General features: G+C 37.6%; 1 protein-coding gene across 5 annotated transcripts in view; it reads left to right on the forward strand.

Annotated features, from left to right (window-relative positions):
* LOC143283663 (uncharacterized) overlaps positions 1 to 19,987 on the forward strand; it is a 101,113-nt gene extending 81,126 nt beyond the window's left edge. For all 5 annotated transcript variants that reach the window (XM_076589881.1, XM_076589886.1, XM_076589903.1 and 2 more), the window contains 7 exons: positions 3,280 to 3,369; positions 4,117 to 4,355; positions 5,117 to 5,281; positions 11,981 to 12,186; positions 12,866 to 13,038; positions 15,695 to 15,845; positions 17,819 to 19,987. In XM_076589881.1, the coding sequence (XP_076445996.1) occupies positions 3,280 to 3,369; positions 4,117 to 4,355; positions 5,117 to 5,281; positions 11,981 to 12,186; positions 12,866 to 13,038; positions 15,695 to 15,845; positions 17,819 to 18,068 (1,274 nt within the window). In that variant the 3' untranslated portion in view covers positions 18,069 to 19,987. The remainder of the gene's footprint in view (positions 1 to 3,279; positions 3,370 to 4,116; positions 4,356 to 5,116; positions 5,282 to 11,980; positions 12,187 to 12,865; positions 13,039 to 15,694; positions 15,846 to 17,818) is intronic.
* Positions 19,988 to 21,319: the final 1,332 nt, after the last annotated feature.

The following is a 21,319-nucleotide window of genomic DNA, read 5'->3' on the forward strand; positions in this document are numbered from 1 at the left end:
CTTTCACTCAGCATGTTGTCTGTCTGTATCTTTTCTGGTCCCTTCTCTTTCACTCAGCATGTTGTCTGTCTGTATCTTTTCTGGTCCCTTCTCTTTCACTGAGCATGTTGTCTGTCTGTATCTTGTCTCGTCCCTTTTCTTTCACTCAGCATGTTGTCTGTCTGTATCTTTTCTGGTCCCTTCTCTTTCACTCAGCATGTTGTCTGTCTGTATCTTTTCTGGTCCCTTCTCTTTCACTGAGCATGTTGTCTGTCTGTATCTTTTCTCGTCCCTTCTCTTTCACTCAGCATGTTGTCTGTCTGTATCTTTTCTGGTCCCTTCTCTTTCACTCAGCATGTTGTCTGTCTGTATCTTTTCTCGTCCCTTCTCTTTCACTCAGCATGTTGTCTGTCTGTATCTTTTCTGGTCCCTTCTCTTTCACTCAGCATGTTGTCTGTCTGTATCTTTTCTGGTCCCTTCTCTTTCACTCAGCATGTTGTCTGTCTGTATCTTTTCTGGTCCCTTCTCTTTCACTCAGCATGTTGTCTGTCTGTATCTTTTCTGGTCCCTTCTCTTTCACTCAGCATGTTGTCTGTCTGTATCTTGTCTCGTCCCTTCTCTTTCACTCAGCATGTTGTCTGTCTGTATCTTTTCTGGTCCCTTCTCTTTCACTCAGCATGTTGTCTGTCTGTATCTTTTCTGGTCCCTTCTCTTTCACTCAGCATGTTGTCTGTCTGTATCTTTTCTCGTCCCTTCTCTTTCACTCAGCATGTTGTCTGTCTGTATCTTTTCTGGTCCCTTCTCTTTCACTCAGCATGTTGTCTGTCTGTATCTTTTCTGGTCCCTTCTCTTTCACTCAGCATGTTGTCTGTCTGTATCTTTTCTCGTCCCTTCTCTTTCACTCAGCATGTTGTCTGTCTGTATCTTTTCTGGTCCCTTCTCTTTCACTCAGCATGTTGTCTGTCTGTATCTTTTCTGGTCCCTTCTCTTTCACTCAGCATGTTGTCTGTCTGTATCTTTTCTGGTCCCTTTTCTTTCACTCAGCATGTTGTCTGTCTGTATCTTTTCTGGTCCCTTCTCTTTCACTCAGCATGTTGTCTGTCTGTATCTTTTCTGGACCCTTCTCTTTCACTCAGCATGTTGTCTGTCTGTATCTTTTCTCGTCCCTTTTCTTTCACTCAGCATGTTGTCTGTCTGTATCTTTTCTGGACCCTTCTCTTTCACTCAGCATGTTGTCTGTCTGTATCTTTTCTCGTCCCTTTTCTTTCACTCAGCATGTTGTCTGTCTGTATCTTTTCTGGTCCCTTCTCTTTCACTCAGCATGTTGTCTGTCTGTATCTTTTCTCGTCCCTTTTCTTTCACTCAGCATGTTGTCTGTCTGTATCTTTTCTGGACCCTTCTCTTTCACTCAGCATGTTGTCTGTCTGTATCTTTTCTCGTCCCTTCTCTTTCACTCAGCATGTTGTCTGTCTGTATCTTTTCTGGTCCCTTCTCTTTCACTCAGCATGTTGTCTGTCTGTATCTTTTCTGGTCCCTTTTCTTTCACTCAGCATGTTGTCTGTCTGTATCTTTTCTCGTCCCTTTTCTTTCACTCTACGTATGGTCTGTCTCTCTCCTTGCTACTTTTTACCTCCTGTTTTGCAGAATCTGTTGTCTTGGATGTTAGATTTGTCTGTGTTAAATTTGTCTCTGTTAACTGTCATTTTCCATTCAAAAAAGAAGAAATTATTTGTTGAGTAGTTTGTAATTCATGGTTCATTTCCTTTATTGCCATGTATAGAACTGTTTATACCCACATGATATTCTTTCATTTGTGAGTTTAAAAGTAAGTTACCAATTTGTGTGCAAATTTTCATGTTAATGTCTAAAAGCATATTGGATCCTTTAATTGAGAAAAGGAACAATCTTCTATGGAAATATCTGGGCACTTAACTTTTTCAATAGTATTCTTTCATTGACAGAGGGATCCATTCTTTCTGAAGTATGTGATTTTCTTCTTCCTGTGATAATAACTCATCAATTGGAAAAAAAAAAAAAAAAAACCCAAGAGCTTATCTATGTTTGGGAGGATTGGTAGGTAATGTTTCCACACATACTGTCCTTATATGTTGTGCAGTCAGTAAATACAAAGTCAGCATGTGATGCATATATGTCTTATTAAACTGCTTTTCTTACATTTATTGCGAGAGGATATTAAAATAATATACAATTGTTTTTGCTGATTTTTTTTCTCCAAAACCTTTTAAACATATTCAGTGAAACTATTTTTATTTTATATTTACATCATATGAAGCTCTACAGCTGTGCAGTCGACCTGCAGCATACAGCTGCCTTCATCAAGGAGAGTGATAAAAACTACACTTCCAATGCTTCCAATACTAGAATAACAATGCTCCCAATACAGAGTGATAAAAGCAATGCTTCCAATGCTATATTAACAGTGCTTCCAATGGTTCCAATACAGGGTAATTTGATTTCAACAGTGCTTTAAACGGAGCCAGTTCAGAGTGATTTGATTACAACAAATGTTGATTTTTGTTGGATACCATCCCACACTGGATTCCGTTATAATGACCAAGCAGACAGGGCAGCAAAAAGGGGAGCAAAAAATCATATAGATAGTATAAAAGTATATTGCCCATTGTCATACAAGGAAATAAGCAATATACTAGAAAGAGACTTTTATAGGTGCTTGAATTCAAGTCTAAAACCTCGTCAGTTGACTCTCTCAGACTTTGGTCCGATTCGCAGACCAATTCTGAGTGTAGCTCTCAGACTATTATCAAATTCATTACGGACCAAGTATTGTTCTAATGTCAAGTGCATATGCTTTAGTAACCTGACAATTGAGCATATAATTTTTCACTGTAGCTTGATGAAGCCTTTTATACACGAAAGTGTGTCTTCACAAGTGACTGAGAACGTTGATGTTTTTGACTTTTTGCATTCATTATCAGTTGTTTCACTTGTCAGTTTAACGACTTCTCTTTTACGAAGTCCATTAAGTAATTTCCTGTAACTGTATTTAGAGGGTTTTTTTGTTTGTTTTGTTTTTCTTCCAAATTTCACCCACATTTTTACCCTCATTTGCCCAGTTTCCCCCAACCCTCCATTCATCCACATCTCCCACACCTTCCAACCGATAATACTCAGATGTATTCATAAATACTTTAACAAAATGTCTTCAATCACCGATATGTGTGACGGGACATTAAACAAAAATTCCTCCTCCTTGATTACAACAGTGCTTCCATTGGCACCACTACACAGTGATGATAACAACAATGCTGTGGACTGCAGGTCTGGTGGATCATAAGGCGGAGCTGTCAAAACTGTACGGGGCTCAAGGACCAGGTTCTCTTCCTTCTGGCAAAGAAACCAAATCTCCTGGTAGGACCTGATATGAAGCAGCGATGTGTGTGCTGTATGTCAGTTTGTGTGTGTGCATGCGTGCATGTGTGTGTGTGTGTGTGTGTGTGTGTGTGTGCATGCGTGCATGTGTGTGTGTGTGTGTGTGTGTGTTTACTATTTTAATGTGTGTGTGTGTGTGTGTGTGCGCTGTGTGCACGCGCGCGCGTGCGTGCAACTTTCTGTACATGAGTTTGTGTGAGATGACTTTGCATTCACAGTGATACAGTGCAGTTTTGTTTTGTTTTGCTTTTCTTTGCACAGTAAATTCGTCATTAAAAAAAAAAAACACTTCAGGAAATGTATTTTGTTTTGCAACAAAGGACTCGAGTGCATTTATTGCCAGAAAATTTTAACACAGATTTGTAGTGTGTCTGAAGGGAATTAATTTTTCTTCTGTGTTCATACATCAGAAATTCTGTAAAGTCGTTTGCTCTGTTTTTGTTTTCCAAAGGTTATTTTGTTGTTGTTGGGTTTTTGGTGGTTGGTTTTCTACCCTTTCTAGTTTTGAGATGTAATTATTGCCCCATCTTTCCTTGTTTGTTTCACATTTTTTACTCTTTTTTTCATTATTTGAAAGAAAATATTTAGAAAAAGCACTGGAAAATGAATATTTTTCTTTATGACAAATTGTATCTCACATATTGGAAACAAAATATTTCTGCACATCAAATACATGTTCATTCCTGATGAAACACAGTCTGTGATAAAAGTTCTCGTCACTCACAGTGAAAGGCAAGAAGCCCAAGAAGGACACAAAGAAGGAGAAGAGCGCGAAGAAGGGAGGCAAGGGGAAAAAGAAAGGCAAGAAGGAAGACGAGGCGACGCCGGAGCTCACAGAGGAGCAACCTCCAGCGTCCCCTGCCCCTGTGGAGGAACCACCACCACCCCCAAAAGAACCCACACCTGCCCCCACACCAGAACCTCCCAAACCAACGACGGCCTCCTCGTCTGAGAAACCTTTCCTGGTAACTGTTGTTGTTTTTTTTGTTGGTTTTTTTCTAATTACTTTTTTTTTATTCATTTATTTTGTAAATAAGTTATGGACACGCAGCAGTTATAATATAAGAATCTGTTAAGCATAACTGATTTTGATTCCTAAAAAAACCAGGCATGCATCATAACTTACTTGGTAATTGTTGTTATTTGTTTAATTAATACACCATTTCGATGTCTGGAATCAGAATCTTGACTTCATTTTTATGGCCAAGCAGACTGAAAGCTGCTAAGCAATCTGAAAGCTTTTTTTCTTTACTTTTTTTTCACAATCAGCAAAGAGGTGATCTGTACCAGTGGTTCACCAGTGCTCTGTGTCTTAATTTCTTGCCAGTTTGCTTCTTGGGACACAGTGATTGATAGCTTGAATCCATTCTTGAAGATGTGACTGCATATTTTCAGCAGTACATGTTCATGAAATTACACACAAAGAATTGGGTTTGTTTTAAGACTGACATCATCTAAAGCAGAATGCATGGGTTAATTGTGTGTGTGTGTGTGTGTGTGTGTGTGTGTGTGTGTGTGAATTTTGGTAGTGCATGCTGACATGCATACCACATACACATCCATTTACATACAAGTGGTCATATATGTCCTGTGTTATGGTCAGCACTGAACATGCACATCTTTTCAGAATTCAAATGATTCTTTGGACAGTTTTGATTAATATGTGACCACAAATGAATTGTTTGAATGTAAGTTTTTATTATTATTTTTGTTGTTGTTATTACAGTCCTCACCAGAGTTGACCAGGACCGATGATGAAATGGAGTTCACCATCATCAGGGAGGAGTCCAGTCCAGAGCCAGATCCCCCACAGAGGCTCAACCTTCCTCCTCCCTTCCCTGAAGAGGATGAAGAGGAGGAGGAGGAAGAAGAGGAACAACCGTTGAATGATGTGAGTGATTCTTTTGTTTAACACTGCTTGGTACTTTGTAATTTGTGTTCCAGACAGATTTAGTCACAGTGTGAGTGATGCTGAATGAGTATTTAGTCACAATGTTGGTGATGCTGAATGAGAAATTATTCACTATGTGGGTGATGCTAGAATGAGAAATTAGTCAGTGTTTGTGGTGCTGAAGGAGTACTTAGTGACAGTGTTTATAATGCTGACATAGTACTTAGTAGCAGAGTTTATGATGCTGAAATAGTACTTTGTCATAATGTGCACGATACTGAATGATTTCTTTGTCACAATGTTTGTAATGCTGACTGAGTACTAAGTCACATTATGGGTGATACCGAATGAATTCTTGTAATGCTGACTGAGTACTAAGTCACATTATGGGTGATACCGAATGAATTCTTGTAATGCTGACTGAGTACTAAGTCACATTATGGGTGATACCGAATGAATTCTTGTAATGCTGACTGAGTACTAAGTCACATTATGGGTGATACCGAATGAATTCTTGTAATGCTGACTGAGTACTAAGTCACATTATGGGTGATACCGAATGAATTCTTGTCATGCTGACTGAGTACTAAGTCACGTTATGGGTGATACCGAATGAATTCTTGTAATGCTGACTGAGTACTAAGTCACATTATGGGTGATACCGAATGAATTCTTGTCATGCTGACTGAGTACTAAGTCACATTATGGGTGATACCGAATGAATTCTTGTAATGCTGACTGAGTACAAAGTCACATTATGGGTGATACCGAATGAATTCTTGTCATGCTGACTGAGTACTAAGTCACATTATGGGTGATACCGAATGAATTCTTGTAATGCTGACTGAGTACTAAGTCACATTATGGGTGATACCGAATGAATTCTTGTAATGCTGACTGAGTACTAAGTCACATTATGGGTGATACCGAATGAATTCTTGTAATGCTGACTGAGTACTAAGTCACATTATGGGTGATGCCGAATGAATTCTTGTAATGCTGACTGAGTACTAAGTCACATTATGGGTGATACCGAATGAATTCCTATTCACAGTGTTTGTGCTGCTGAAACTACAGTAAAACTGAACCACTAAAACGCCAGTGTGAGACAGGAACTTGATAGGGATTCAAAATGTTCTGGGCTGGAACAAAATCTGTTTAATTGTTTATCAGAATATATTTTTGTTGAGGAAGGTTATACAATTTTCCTTCCTAAATCTTCATTTTCGAGGATTAGTATGATTCCATATAATTGTCTTACTGGTTGTTGTTTGACAATGAGAATGAATGTCTGCTTCAGTGTATACACTGATGTCTCTCATTATGAAATGGCATGCATGCATGTGTGCATGTGTATGCGTGTGTGTGTGTGTGTGTGTGTGTGTGTGTGTGTGTGTGTGTATTAGAGAATATGTTTTACTTTGTACCACGAGAAACAGGACAAAAGCATGTTTTTTGTGTAAATGCCTACTTGTTCATTTTGTTTGTTTGCTTTTTTATATTTTTTTTTTAAGAAACGGAAAAAGAAGGTAACAATCAGAAGCAGCTATTTCTGTGCTTTCTATGGATTAATGTTTAACCAATCAAAGATTTACTAACAACAGAAACTGTCCCTGTGTGTGCAACATGTGTAGAATTTATGTAGGAAATCATGTGTAGTGACATCTAGATTTTAAACCCCCTCTCTTCTTCAGGTTTGTGTTTGTGAAAGTGAGCGAATATGAAGTACTGGAAAACAGAGTGATTATTGACTGACATAATCAAAGAGTCTTCAGTGATAGTTCATGATGATAGCCACCTTTTGTAGCTTGGGTAGTTTTGTAAACAACCCCCCCCACCCCACCCCACCCCCCAAAAGATCCCCCCCAAAACACCCTCATTAGCTGCATATGTGTTGCATAATTAGTCCTAAATGTTGCATTCATAATGTTGTGTTTAACTGTGAAATACTTCTCAAGTAGCTTGGTAGCCATAATCTTATTTGATAGAGGTATGGGGATATATTATGTGTTTAGCTAATGTTGTAGTACCTGTAGTACGTAATATCCATAGTTGGTTTGCTGATGTGCTGGAGACCAGTGTGAAGACAGACCTCTCTCTCTCTCTCTCTCTCTCTCTCTCTCTCTCTCTCTCTCTGTCTCTCTATGTATATATTTAGTATATTGAGGAATGCTTTTAAAACACTTTCCCCTACTTTCTTCACTTGTTTGTACCTAAATGGAAGCTAGTCTTGTTGATTGATATTCCAGAAGAATTAAAAAAAAAAAATTCAAACATAGTATAGCCAAGTTTCATACAGGAGTTTCTAGGGAAACAGTTGTTTTTAGTTGTTGTTTTTTTACTATCAATATAAAGTGCAGACCAACCCACATAATTGCTTTTAGATTCATATTGATTTCCAGATACTAACAGAGGTGCTTATTATACTTTTATTGGACAAAATAGCTCAATTTGAGAATGTGTAGAATATATATATATATATATATATATATATATATATATATATATATATATATATATATATATAACTTTATCCTTTAATTGTTTATTGGATTAGTCAGTTCCAGATCTTTGTTGTTGTTTTTATTTGTTCATTTGTTTGTCATTGTTCTGTCTCACAGAATGTGTGCTCACAGATGTGACTGCCACCATAATGGCTTCACTCAGCAGCTTGGTTTTATGTTCATTCTTATTGTGATACAGTGCAGTAATTGAAATGTTTTGCAGTAAACAATGAATAGACATAAACGAACATAAATATAGTGATAGAGAAGGTCATTACAGTTATAAGCTCATAATAATTTTATTTCAGTGTATGATTTTCTAGTTTGTGAATAACATGTACTTAAAATACATATACACAAACTGGAAAATTCAGTAAATATCTAATACAACTGTTCCTCATTTGATCTTTTTTCTTCCAATTTTATTACAGCAGAGGCATGTTCATATTCATGCATTATTCTTTTTAAGTCCATATGGAACTGGATATTTCATGTCTTCTTAGTGATGTGATTGAGTGCTCTCAGAACATAATAATACTTGTATAAAAAAAAAAAATTTTAAAAGATACTATACATATCTTTCTGCCTCGAGGGATATCATGGAAAAATTCATCCTTGTTCCATATATTATTGTATGTTTGATAATACAGCAGTAAGCTTATTTTAGTGAATGTGGATTAAGCACATGACTCCAAAGTTGTGCTTCTTACACGTGTGCATTCAAACTGCACGGTGAATTTTGCTGTATGAAGTGCCACATGCCTGATTATGTGCATGCCTGCACATGCTTTCCTAAATTTTACACAGATTCAATTGCAGTGCATTATGGCCCATTAAAAATTGTGTTCCTTTTTTTTTCTTTTTTTTGAGAAATTCACTCAAGCGAAGGTTATGCCTGTACACACATTCCTGAATTTTACACAGATTTCATTGCAGTGCATTATGGCACATTACAACAGTGTTCCTTTTTTTTTTTTTTTTTTTTTTTGTCTTTCTTTTCAAGAAGTTCACTCCAATGAGAGATAATGTGGTCATATTGTTTACTTGTATATATTCCCTTAAGTCAGAGATTGCTGTTGTTTCTGATGAAGATGTAATGTATTTTTCTCTCTCTTTCATTACTTCTTATCCATAGTTGTAGGTGATCCGTATGCATTTTTAATAGCTTTATGTAAAAAAAAAAATGTCAATTTTGGTTTTTTTCCAGTATCTTTTATGGTGAACATGGGCCATGAGTTTTCTAGTCATGGAATGAAAGAACTCTTATCTGTTTGAATAAAATAACTATTGACTGGGACACAAAGGCTTAGGAAGCCTGGAATGTTTCAGTAATTAGTAGGATTTTGTTAGAGTTTTTGTTTGTTTGTTTGTTGTTTTAATCTACAAAGTGAATGTTTAATTATCTGTTTAAGATTTGGGGAAGAAGGAGAATCTGTGTGTACTTAATCCAAGATGTTTTTAAGATTGTGTTCTTGTGATTATGATGTATGTGTATGAGCAAACTCTAAAATTTCTCATGTGATGGATTAATAAAGTGAAAATACATTGTTTTGTACAACATAAATGAAATGTGTATCAGTTTCTCTGTTAATTTTTTTTCTGTGAAGAAGAGAAAAGGTTTGATGGAATAAAATTGGGATTTAAAAAAAAATATATAATAATGTATGTTTAGTTAGCAGATCTACCAGAAAGCAAAGAACTTTGTTATGCTTCTCACGCACAAGATCAAGACTCAGTGCCAAGATCTCTGTAACAAAGTCCAGCAAGGAACTGTGTTCCATTACAAATAAGCTTTGTGGTAGGACAAAATCTTCTTTGTTGTTTCTGGCTATCCATCTTCAGTATTATCTGGTGTCTTCTCTGATTTTTTGATGTTCAAAGATTGTCAGTCTTCGGAAAGAACTAGATACACAGTCAGGTGTGTCACATCCTTTGGGAGAAGAATTTCATGGTGTTCCCTTTGTTGCTCTCACACCTGTAGCAGAGAAATATGTACTCAGTGTGTTGAAAAAGTCTGCTTCAAAAGCATGTGACCTTGACCCCATTCCAACACCATTACTGTAAGTGTGTGAGTATTTGGATGTTGTTCTACCTACACTAACAAAAATTATGAATTATTCTTTTGAATTATTTTACTGTGTCTTCCCTTGTGTACATAAAAATGTGCTTGATAAGCCCCTGCTAAAGTAAGCCACTAGGGATCACAATGATCACAAAAGTTTTGGCCCTCTGCCCAACCTTGCTTTTGTGTCCAAAATTGCTGGAAAAAAAGTTATCTCCCAGCTTTCAGACCATTTGGCATCAAACAACCTCTTTTCTTCATTCCAGTCAGCATATAAGTCTGCCCACGGCATTGAAACTGCTTTGTTGGAAGCGGTAAATGGCATTTTGCTGTCTGTTGATCAAGACAAACTGTGTTGATCTTGTTTCATCTCTTGGCTGCGTTCCACACAGTAGACCACAATATACTACTTTCCAGGCTTGAATGTGTATTTTGGATTCTTTCAACAGTTCTGTGTTGGTTTTCTTCATACCTGTCCAACTGCTTCCAGATTGTCTCTCTTAACAACTTTCAGTCAGATCCAACCCTGATCCGCTACAGTGTGCCACAAGGTTCTGTCCTAGGCCTTGTCTTGTTCATTCTGTATATTACTTCTCATTCTGATGTCATCACTGCTCTTCATCTTTCTTTGCTGGCGATACTCAACTACGTTAAGTCTGCACAACCTAGTCAAATGGCTTGATTAAGTCAGTGCAAGAGTGCATTCTTGATGTTAAATCTGGGATGACATAAAACAAACTCCAGATAAATGCTAGCAAAACTGAGGCTATGATTATTACCTCTTTAGGTATGTTCGCATCTGCCTCTTTCCCCGACTCTCTTGTGGTTTGCAATGATACTGTTCAGTTTTCTGAATCATACAGTCAATTGTGAACAGTGATGGGTTAACTCAGTTTGTCAGTTCCTTCCCATTGAAACTATGAACACCCTTATTACTGCTTTTGTGCTTTCATGAATTGACTACTGTAATTCTTTTCTTAAAATTACCTTCTGAAAATTTACTTACGTCAGTACAAAAAATTATGGCGAACGCTTTTTCCTCTTTGACGCGTCTCGTATCTGGAACAACTTTCCACGTCATATCTGTTTGTCTGACTCTTTCTCTGCTTTCACTTTTCACTGAAAACTCATATTTACAAAAAAAACAACAACAACAACTATATGTAAGCACTTTTTGGTTCTTTACTTCTACAACACCACCTCACACCTGGCAGCTCTGTATGTATGAGATGTGAGAGGGGATGGGTGGACAGGGGATGGGAGAGAGGGTAGACAAGACAAAATTCTGTATTTTGAGGATTATAGATAAGGAATGGTGTGGGGTTTTTTGGGTTTTTTTAACATCCAGTTTCTGCCCTGAACAGGGTCTTCACTATACAATATTCAATAGAGGCATAAGTAGGATGGTAATAAGATATATAGGATATGCCTACACACACACACGCGCACGCGCGCGCACGCATGCACACGCACACACACACACACACACACACACAAATACGAAAATGATAATGTTGGGTCGGGAAGGAATGTGAAAAAGAAAGGAATGAAGCGCAGAAAAAAAAGTTGCACGCGCACGCACACACAAATTAAAATAGTAAACACACACACACACACACACACACACACACACACACACAGAGTGGTCATCAGAGGTTCATGTAATTTGTAACCTTTTCTGTCATGTAAAGCACCCTGAGCTCTCACAGGGAAAGGGCATTATTACTATTATTTCCCAGTTCTATCAGTACTCTAAAGGTCCATGTTATTAGAAGTGGGTGTGTTGGGGTAAAAATATGTTGACAGAGTGTGTGGTCTGAGGAAAACCTGAAACTGTTTTTTTTTTTCTTCTTTTTTTTTTTTTTACAGATTTTTTTGTATTGTTATTGTTTTTGTTTTTAATGATTAGAAGATCAATCATATTTATCCAACCAAACATTGAGTGCTTTTTTTCTTTTCAACATGAACTTCATGAAGCAATATTTCTTTTTTCTTTTTTTTTCGTCTTTTTTTTTTTTTTTTTTTTTTTAAGATGACCAGTCATATTTATTCAAATGTTAAGTACTTATATTATATATATATATATATATATATATATATATATATATATATATATGTTGATACATTGTGTAGTCGGAGGGCAACCTGAAGTCCATCTCCAATCGTGAGGCCCGGGCGGCCAAGCGGGCAGCAGCCGCAGCCAAGCGAAAGGAGGAGGTGGAGAAACGGCGGCGGGAGAGAGAGGAGCAGCTGAAGCGCGAAAAGGAGGAGCTGGAGAGGCAGGAGCAGCTGAAGAAGGAGATGGAGACTGAGAGGAAGAGGAGAGAGGAGGAAAGGAGGTCAGACTCTCCTATGTGACCACAAATGGAAGAATTCATGATATGATATGACCCCCCCAAAATAACTGGTAGAAAAACTGGACATACAACACACACACACACGCACACACACACACACACACACACAAAGTGAAATAAGAATTACTGGTTAGAAACTTAGGCACAAGAAAATCATGTATGTGATGTTTTTTTGGTGGTTTTTGTTTTTTTAGCAGTTTGTTTATTAAATTTTGGTCATGTACGTTTTGTGAATTGTTCGTCTTTGTGCATATGCATGCAGTAGTGTGTGTGTGTTTGTGGGGGGGGGTGGGGGGGGGGTGCACGCATGCACACATTTATTTACATATGTGTATTAGAGGAGGTTGAGGTGGGAGAGATGTATGTGTTTGTGTTGTGAGTGATGTTACATTGTTTTAATGAAATACTTTTAGAGAGTTTGTATAAGTTATTATCATTGTTATAGTTATTATTTGTATAAGTTATTATTATTATCATCATCATCATTTTATGTGAGCATATTGCATACATGAGTAAATTATTATTATTATTATTATTGGTGTAAGTTATCATCCTCATCATCATCATCATTTTATGTAAGCATATTGCATACATGGATCAGTCCACACGCCTTGACACTGCCTTGAAACCGAAACTGAAATAACCATTTCATCAAAACCAGGTTACGGAAGCAGCAGGAGGCGGAGGAGGCCATGAAAGAAGAGAGGGCGGTAGAGGAAGCACAGAGGAAGAAGAGACTGGCGGAGGAGAGGGAGAGGAGAGCCAAGGAGGAGTATCAGAGGAAGCTGGAGGAGATGAGGAGGAAGCAGATAGAGGAGGAAGCCAAGAGGATGGGTATGACCCCCTGATGACTTGTCTCTTGTTACAGTTTCAGTTTCAGTTTCACTAGCTCAAGGAGGCGTCACTGCGTTCGGACAAATCCATATACGCTACACCACATCTGCCAAGCAGATGCCTGACCAGCAGCGTAACCCAACGCGCTCAGTCAGGCCTTGTTACGGCTGATGATGATGAATCCTTCTAATTCTCTCCACAGACAGTTTTTCAACTAACAGTTTAAAAAAAAAAAACAAGAAGAAAGAGCAGGAACAAACATGTGGAGATGAAAAAGTGATGGATAAGAATAAAAGCAGTTAGCAGTGTCAGTCAAAAGACGAATCTGCCAAGTTTCAAACAAGTAAACAGTTTGTAATGAAACTATTTTATTATGTTAGCAATATACAACTAATTGTAAGTGCCTGTACCCTGTAAGTAACTGACAAAACGTGACACTTTTTATGCATGGTACTGATTTATCTACTACACATGGTTGCTTCCCTTGGACAGAGTACAGCAATTTCCATTATGCAATAATGGTTGATGTTCAGTTTTCATTTTCTCAGTCAGTTGTGTTCTTACAGTCTGAGTGATGTTAAGCTTATTGGCTTAAGTTTGAATATTGTTCACCGGTGTTTTCAAGGGAACTGGGCATGTTTATGATGACCCTGTGTGTGTTTTGTGAATGAAGTACGTGTGTGGCTTTGACAATGCACTCAGCAGTCAGCTGTAGGGCTTGTCTCATTTATTTATTTATTTATTTTATTATTATCATTAGTATTAGTAGTACTACTACCTTTTTCTATATTATAATTATTTATTTATTTATGTAAGCTTATCTATTATTTATTCCCCCGTTTGTTTGTCTGTTTTTGTTTTGTTTTTGGTTTTTTTGTTTGGTTTTTTTTTTGTTTTTTTTTCTCAAGGCCTGACTAAGCGCTTCGGGTTACGCTGCTGGTCAGGCATCTGCTTGGCAGATGTGGTGTAGCGTATATGGTTTTGTCCGAACGCAGTGACGCCTCCTTGAGCTACTGAAACTGAAACTGAAACTGGTCCACAAAAACCACAGCGCAGCTACACTGATATATGTACAACATGTTAATTAGCTGTATAAAACAATGAGGAGAAATAAACATGTAAATGAAAAAGAGAAGAAAAAGAAACACAATTACCTTACAGTGTCAGTCACAAGATAATTCTGCTGAGTTTTACAAGGTAAACAGTCTATATATTAAAAAAAAAAAAACACACACACACAAAAAAACCTGCTTCATTTTATAAGCAATCTATCACAGATGTGTTTCTTTTTTATGTTTAAACAGTGTATATGACCAACATAAAACTTGTTATATATTCCATTTTGACAGTTTGGAGACGGACTTTAAAAAAAAATTGTAATAATTTGTTATCCTTTATTTTACATTGTTTTGGTATTAAGACACACACTTCAGTTAATTAATCAGCTCTTGAACCCAGAGGGGCATTTTTACATGGTAGATAGGCAAGGTTTTTACAAGACATGCTAAGAAGGTGTGTTTCTTTTTACCGTCTTGCAGCTATATAGAGTGGCTAGTAGGTTCTCATTGCTCAAAGGCTAATAGCCTTCAAAGCAATTTTCTGCATAGTAAGGATAAAATCCGCTTCCTGTCTTGAATTTGTTCATTTGTTTCTTTGCACTTGTACTCCTTGGCATGATCACATACTATCTCGCCATCGACATGCAAGCATGTTCGCAAATAGGAAACACGTCTCTGCTCGCAAACTTTTCAGTATTACAAGAATTGGTATCTCCAAACCATGTTGTATAATATGTTCATATTCTTAAGAGAATAATTGAAAAACTTATGTCAAAAAGATCCAAAGTTTCATATGACTGGTAATTCTAAACAACTGCAGTGGTGTGGTATATTATTTTTATCAAGAGCAGCAAATACCTTTGTTTTTCCAAATATGTGTGTTATTCATAATACACACACATGCACAAACACATGTATATATATAATATATAGTTTATAAATACCTAGGAAGCGATAGAATCTGAGTGCACTGGTTCAAATCACGGCTCAGCCGCCAATATTTTCTCCCCCTCCACTAGACCTTGAGTGGTGGTCTGGATGCTAGTCATTCGGATGAGACGATAAACTGAGGTCCCATGTGCAGCATGCATTTAGTGCATGTAAAAGAACCCACGGCGACAAAAGGGTTGTTCCTGGCCAAATTCTGTAGAAAAATCCACTTCGATAGGAAAAACAAATAAAACTACACGCAGGAAAAAATACCAAAAAAATGGGTGGCACTGTAGTGTAGCGACACGCTCTCCCTGGGGAGAGCAGCCCGAATTTCACACAGAGAAATCTGATGTGATAAAAAGAAATACAAATACATTGTCATATAAATTTGAAAAGTGTGTGATCATTTTTCTTTCTTTTCTTTCCCAAGAACTGCTGCTTGAGAAGCAGAGGGAAGAATTATGTAATGCTCCTGCCAATGATACCTGCACATTGTCATGTGAATTTGAAAAGTGTGTGATCATTTTTCTTTCTTTTCTTTCCCAAGAACTGCTGCTTGAGAAGCAGAGGGAAGAATTATGTAATGCTCCTGCCAATGATACCTGCACATTGTCATGTGAATTTGAAAAGTGTGTGATCATTTTTCTTTCTTTTCTTTCCCCAAGAACTGCTGCTTGAGAAGCAGAGGGAAGAAGAGGCCAGACGGGCAGAGGAGGAGCTGATGATGTCACAAATGGCAGAACAAGAAAGGATAGAGTATGAGAAGAAGAGGAGGGCGGAGGAGGCAGAAAGGAAGAGGCGAGAGGAAGAAGAGAGGTAAGTTTTCCCCGTATATGTCAGTCTCTCTTGTGTAAAAAAAAAAAAAAAATGTATGATGTTACATCTTGGTCATTTTGTTTCATTAGGGTAATAGAATAGTGATCATGAAATGATTTTCAGTGCAGACAGCACTAATGACCTTGAATTTTTTTTTTTTTTTTTTTTTTTTTTTTTTTTTGTGCTGCAAAACACTAAGAATCTTAACACTTGTTACCCAAGTGCTGATATTTCTGTGACACATGGTTGCTTCCCTTGGACTGAGAGTCACCATTTCCCTTCTGCAGTGGTACATTCAGTATCTCCTTTTCAACCAGTTGTCTTCTCACTCAGGGCTTTTAGCTTGTTGCTTTTAGCCTCTACGTTGTTTGCAGGTGATGTAAAGGGGATTAAGTGTGTATGAAGCATGGCTTCACAGTGCGCTCAGCTGTTTTCAGGCTGGTCCACAGAAACTGCAGTGCAGCTGCACTGATGGGGTACAAAGTACTGAACTGATTTTTTAGTGCAGTAAAATACTTTTCATCCTTTTATCTTCTCCATGTGCGCATGCATGATGGTTGCCAAAACATACAGGTTTGCAATTGTTTTGAATTGAGAAAAATTATCACCCTTAACTCACCATGCATTGTATTGTATTGTTTTGTATTGCATTGCATTGTATTGTATTGTATTGTATTGGGTTTTTTTGTGTTTTTTGTGGGTTTTGTTTTGTTTTTGTCAAAACAGATTTCACTGTGTAAAATTTGGCTGCTCTTCCCAGGAGGAGGGTGTCACTAGAGTACATCACTACCCATTTTTCTTTTTTCTTTTCTGTTTTCTTTCTTTCTTTCTTTTTCTTTTTTTTTCCTTTTTTTTGTTTCTTTTTTTTTCTTTTTTTTTTTTTTGTTTGTATGTTTGCAAGCGTATTTGTTTTGATCTTTGATATCAAAGTAAATACGGCATTTTGCCAGGGACAAATCTTTTTTACTTTTGCCATTGTTTGTTTGTTTTTGAATGCATGAAGTGCTTACTGCACATGGGACCTCTATTTATCATCTCATCCAAAGGATTAGCACCCCAGACCTCAACTCAAGGCCTAGTGGTGTGTGTGTGTGGGGGTAAACATCACGGTTCATATGTGGGACTCCACTCGATTGTCACTCTCTTCCTTGTCGGGGAAATTACCACTAGGCGCCACCACCACACTGCATGTATGCAGGTTATTTGAGGGGATCAGAAGAAGTGACTTCAGGGCCATGCAGGCTACATCAGTGGGATTGGGTAGGGGACGTAGTAGGTGGGTGTATACGGCAAGCCTTTTACTGACCACCACCACCGCAGTAGAGTGGAGTGGTGGCCTTGTTATTAACGTGTCCACCTAGGAAGTGAGAAAATCTGAGCACACAGGAACGAATCCCACACTCGCTAGTATTTTCTCCGCCTCCGCTAGACCTGGAGTGGTGGTGGTTTCGACGCTAGTCAATCGGTTGAGGTGATACACCGAGGTTCTGTGTGTAGCTTGCACTTACCACATGTAAAAGAACCCATGGCAACAAAAGTGTTGTCCCTGGAAAATTCTGTGGATGCACCTGCATGATTGCCAGTGGAATATTTCATCACAATGGCATTTAATCTAGTCACACTTGGCTTGATTGTGGGTGTGCAATCAAAGACTTAAGGACAGAAATTAAGTGAGAGCATCACTCACCAAAAACTGGTCATGGAAAGAAAGAAGTCTACCCACTGAGGGTTCCTTTGAATATATATATATGTGTGTGTGTGTGTGTGTGTTAGAGAGAGATAGCCATGTGTGTGTGAGTGTGTATGTTTGTATGTATGCCATATATATATATATATATATATATATTTGCTTGGGTTAAACGTAAGTGTGTCCGTGGTAATTCAGTGAACATCATCACCTCTGATGATCAAAATGCAAAAAACTGAATATGGACAGTGGAGGAATTTTCTGTTCTTTTTCTTTTTCATCACAGACTGAAGCGAGAGGAGGAGGCCCGAAAAGCCTTGGAGGAGGCCAAGAGACTGGCAGAAGAGATGGCTCGCAAGCAGGTCGAGCTGGAAGCAAGGCTGAGGTTCAACCGCGCACTCCAGGTGGAGGCCAGCGGAATGGACCTTTCCCACGACATCAACCGTGCCTTTGTGTTCTCTTACTTTGAGCTGCTGCAGTGGCTGGGCCTGGACATTCCAGAGTTTGAGCTGGCCAAGATGGGTCAGCAGCTTTAAGGGAAGAGGTGTTGTTTTTTTATGTTTTTGTTTTTTTTAATTTTTTTTACTGGGGTTGTGTGTGTTTGCTTGCTTGGTTTTGTTGAATGGGATTTCTTTGATTGCAGTTGTGTGAATGTGTTTCTTTGATTGCAATGCACAGGATGATATAGAATACTCTTTTATTCTGGTGTCTGATGAGAAAAATTTTCCATACTACTTGATTGACAATCTGGATGAAAGTTCTCATATTCTGTTTGATAAATGACTGTAACTTTGCACCTGATTAGTAGGGGAAAACGTAACAGTAGTGATAGTCATTTCTGTCATAACTGCAATGTAATTTTCCTTACTTGAGATTTTATTAATCTTTTTTTGTGAAAGGGTAATATCAGCGGTCTTGTGCCCAAGCCAGTCATTTTTAAATATTAGTCTGCTAGCCCAAGCCATTCATTTTAAAATATTAGTCTGCTAAAAGATAGGTTTTATACAGTAACATAGATTGCTTTCAGTTTCTTTTTATTGAAAGCTTTTGACTCTTTGCTTTAAAACATATTGTGTGGAAGCAGTTTTTGAAAGGAAATTTTTGAATGAATGTCATATAGCCATATGTTTTTCTGATTTTTTTTTCATGGCAGTATTTACAGTTCTATTTTATTTTCTATTTCATTTGTAAGCAGTGGTCTTTTCAATGTGTTTTAGATTTTAGATTTTGACGATACCTTTGTTTGTATGAGGAGACAAATTTATGATGAAAATATAAACATTACGACTACTTTTGTAACTGTGAAAGTTGTCCTTGCAGACAGGTGTATTTGAATATTGGGCTCTTCCAGGCATAAATGATTAATTATTTATCAAACCATACATGAGATTTTAACTGGTTTTTTTTTTACACATCCAAACATAATCGTGTAGTTAATTAGAAATCAGATATAGTTATCCAAAATCAGAAATGAACAAGCCCAAAACAAAAGTGTCAATGGAAAGATATTGCCCATCTGTGTATATAGTAATAAAGTTACCAGTATTCATTATGATCAAGACAAAAACAGAGAAGATCCTTGAAGAATCAGTATTTAATCAACAATGAACCTCTTCCAGACAAAATAAACCACTGATTAATGTATTATCCTACTGAGGTTTAAATGTGATACATGCTTACCTATGGCAGTATTTGCTTGTTTGTGGCCAATAATGGCCTTGTCAAAACATTTGTACACTTTGAAATTTGAATGATTCTTTTTATTATGTGATACCATTATATGAAAGAAAGATCTGTGATACTGTTTACAGGTTATCAATGCCTGCAAAAGCATTATTATTTATTTTCAGTTTAGAAGTGTAATCTGTGTGGATCAGTTTACATGTTTTGGTGCCTCCTTGAAATTGGAACCCTAAAATGTTAAGAAAAAAGGAAACGACTAGCTTTCTGCTTCCATTCAAAGTGCTTGAAGGTCACAAACACAAACATTCCTATTGAGTACATCTCTCATAAATTGAGCATGATAGAAACTGTTGCTTATGTTAAAAGAATATTTTAAAATATATACATTGCAATAGGAATGGACTATTTGCCTTTAGGATACCATCTTTTATGTAACGTTTTGGTTATATGCATATCATGTGGTTGGACAATTTGAAAACAATATAAATTGTATAGAGGGGAATTTGATTCTTTGTTTCTGTACCAAGTAAAGCATATATATGCATCTTGCAAAACTGCTGAAAGATCCACAACTTTCCATTTTTCAGAGAAGCTTCTAAGGGGGTTTCCTTTGCAATGATAAAACCGTCCATATTTTTTACATGTATTTTTCTTTGCCATGTTTTCTTCTTCTTTTTTTCAGGGGAATTCAGTTTACTTGTTAAGGTTTTTTTATGATTTAGATACACAGAAAACATTTTATGGAAATAAATTTTGAAAGGAATACATTACATTTTGCATCTGTGTTGCTTCATGTTCATGTTTTCATTTTTTACAAACCAGCCATCAGACCATGGAATGCCTCACAGAAAGAATGATTGAGGGGGGTCAGCTGTTAAGCTGAAACAGAAAGGCAGAGCAAAAGCCATCACAATTTAAACTAATATGGGAACAATCATCTGCTTTGCAGATGTGGTGTAGCGCATATGGATTTGTCTGACCGCAGTGAGGCCTCCTTCAGGAGCTGAACTGCACTTAACTGGCATCATCTCCAAACCTACAATGCACAGAATTCTTCAAACTGGAACAGGAATGTTGAACTCACATGTGACAGCAAAGCAATGATGTTGCTGGCCAGATTCATCAGGAAAACTTTGAATAGTGTGTGCAGCACCTGCACACACACACACACACACACACACACATGCACATACACACACACACACACACACACACACACACATGGCACTCAGTATAGAAGCGAAGGCAGAACTGCAATGTTTCAGAAGTTCCACAACACAAAATTTTATTTCATGGAGTTATCATCATTCTAATCCATTAACTATTTGCACAGTAACAGCTAGATTTCAAACAGATTCAAGTACATATGTTTCTATCAGATGATTCACAGTCTGTGTGATACTGTTGAAAAAATATCATAATGTTTCAACAGACGGAAGTCACCACAGATTCAGATTCACATCACACCAGTTTTTGTTTTTTTGTTTGTTTGTTTTTTAGACTGGGATGGAGTTAATCCTCGACTTTCTGTTATTTTCAGCCACAATTTACTGTAATACTGATGTCTTATATGGTTTGGTGTCTGGTTTGTTTTGTTTTTTTGGTTCCCTCCCTCCCCCTCATGTTTTTGAGGGATGTGGACATGTGTGTGTGCATGTGTGTGTGTGTGTGTGTGTGGGCGTGCTCGCGTGCGCATGCAGCATGTTTTAATAAAGGTTACCTATATTGCGCAATATTTTACTGCATCTTCAAGTTGAGTAGCCACAATCAATTAACATGCTCAGTAATTGTTTTTCTGCACTTTCACTTGATGGAGGCTGTACTGGTGGAAAAACAACAACAAATAAACTAGCCGAACGTAATATATTTTCCCTGCACTGGTGTGAATTTGACCGTTCATGACCGTTGTTGCAGCTCAGTTCACTACAGGTGAGAGACACGCGCGGAATGCAAATCAGTGGTGGAAGAGACTGATGGTTTATAACAACAACAACCCCTGGTAATGAGCTGCATAGCAGCCTGCACAGAATCTGGTATCACTGCCAGATAAGGGGAGTTTATGGGGTCATCCCGCCACAGGCTTTTTGAAACCTGGACTGTAGGC

The sequence above is a fragment of the Babylonia areolata genome, chromosome 1, assembly GCF_041734735.1.
Source record: "Babylonia areolata isolate BAREFJ2019XMU chromosome 1, ASM4173473v1, whole genome shotgun sequence".
Taxonomy (NCBI): domain Eukaryota; kingdom Metazoa; phylum Mollusca; class Gastropoda; order Neogastropoda; family Buccinidae; genus Babylonia; species Babylonia areolata.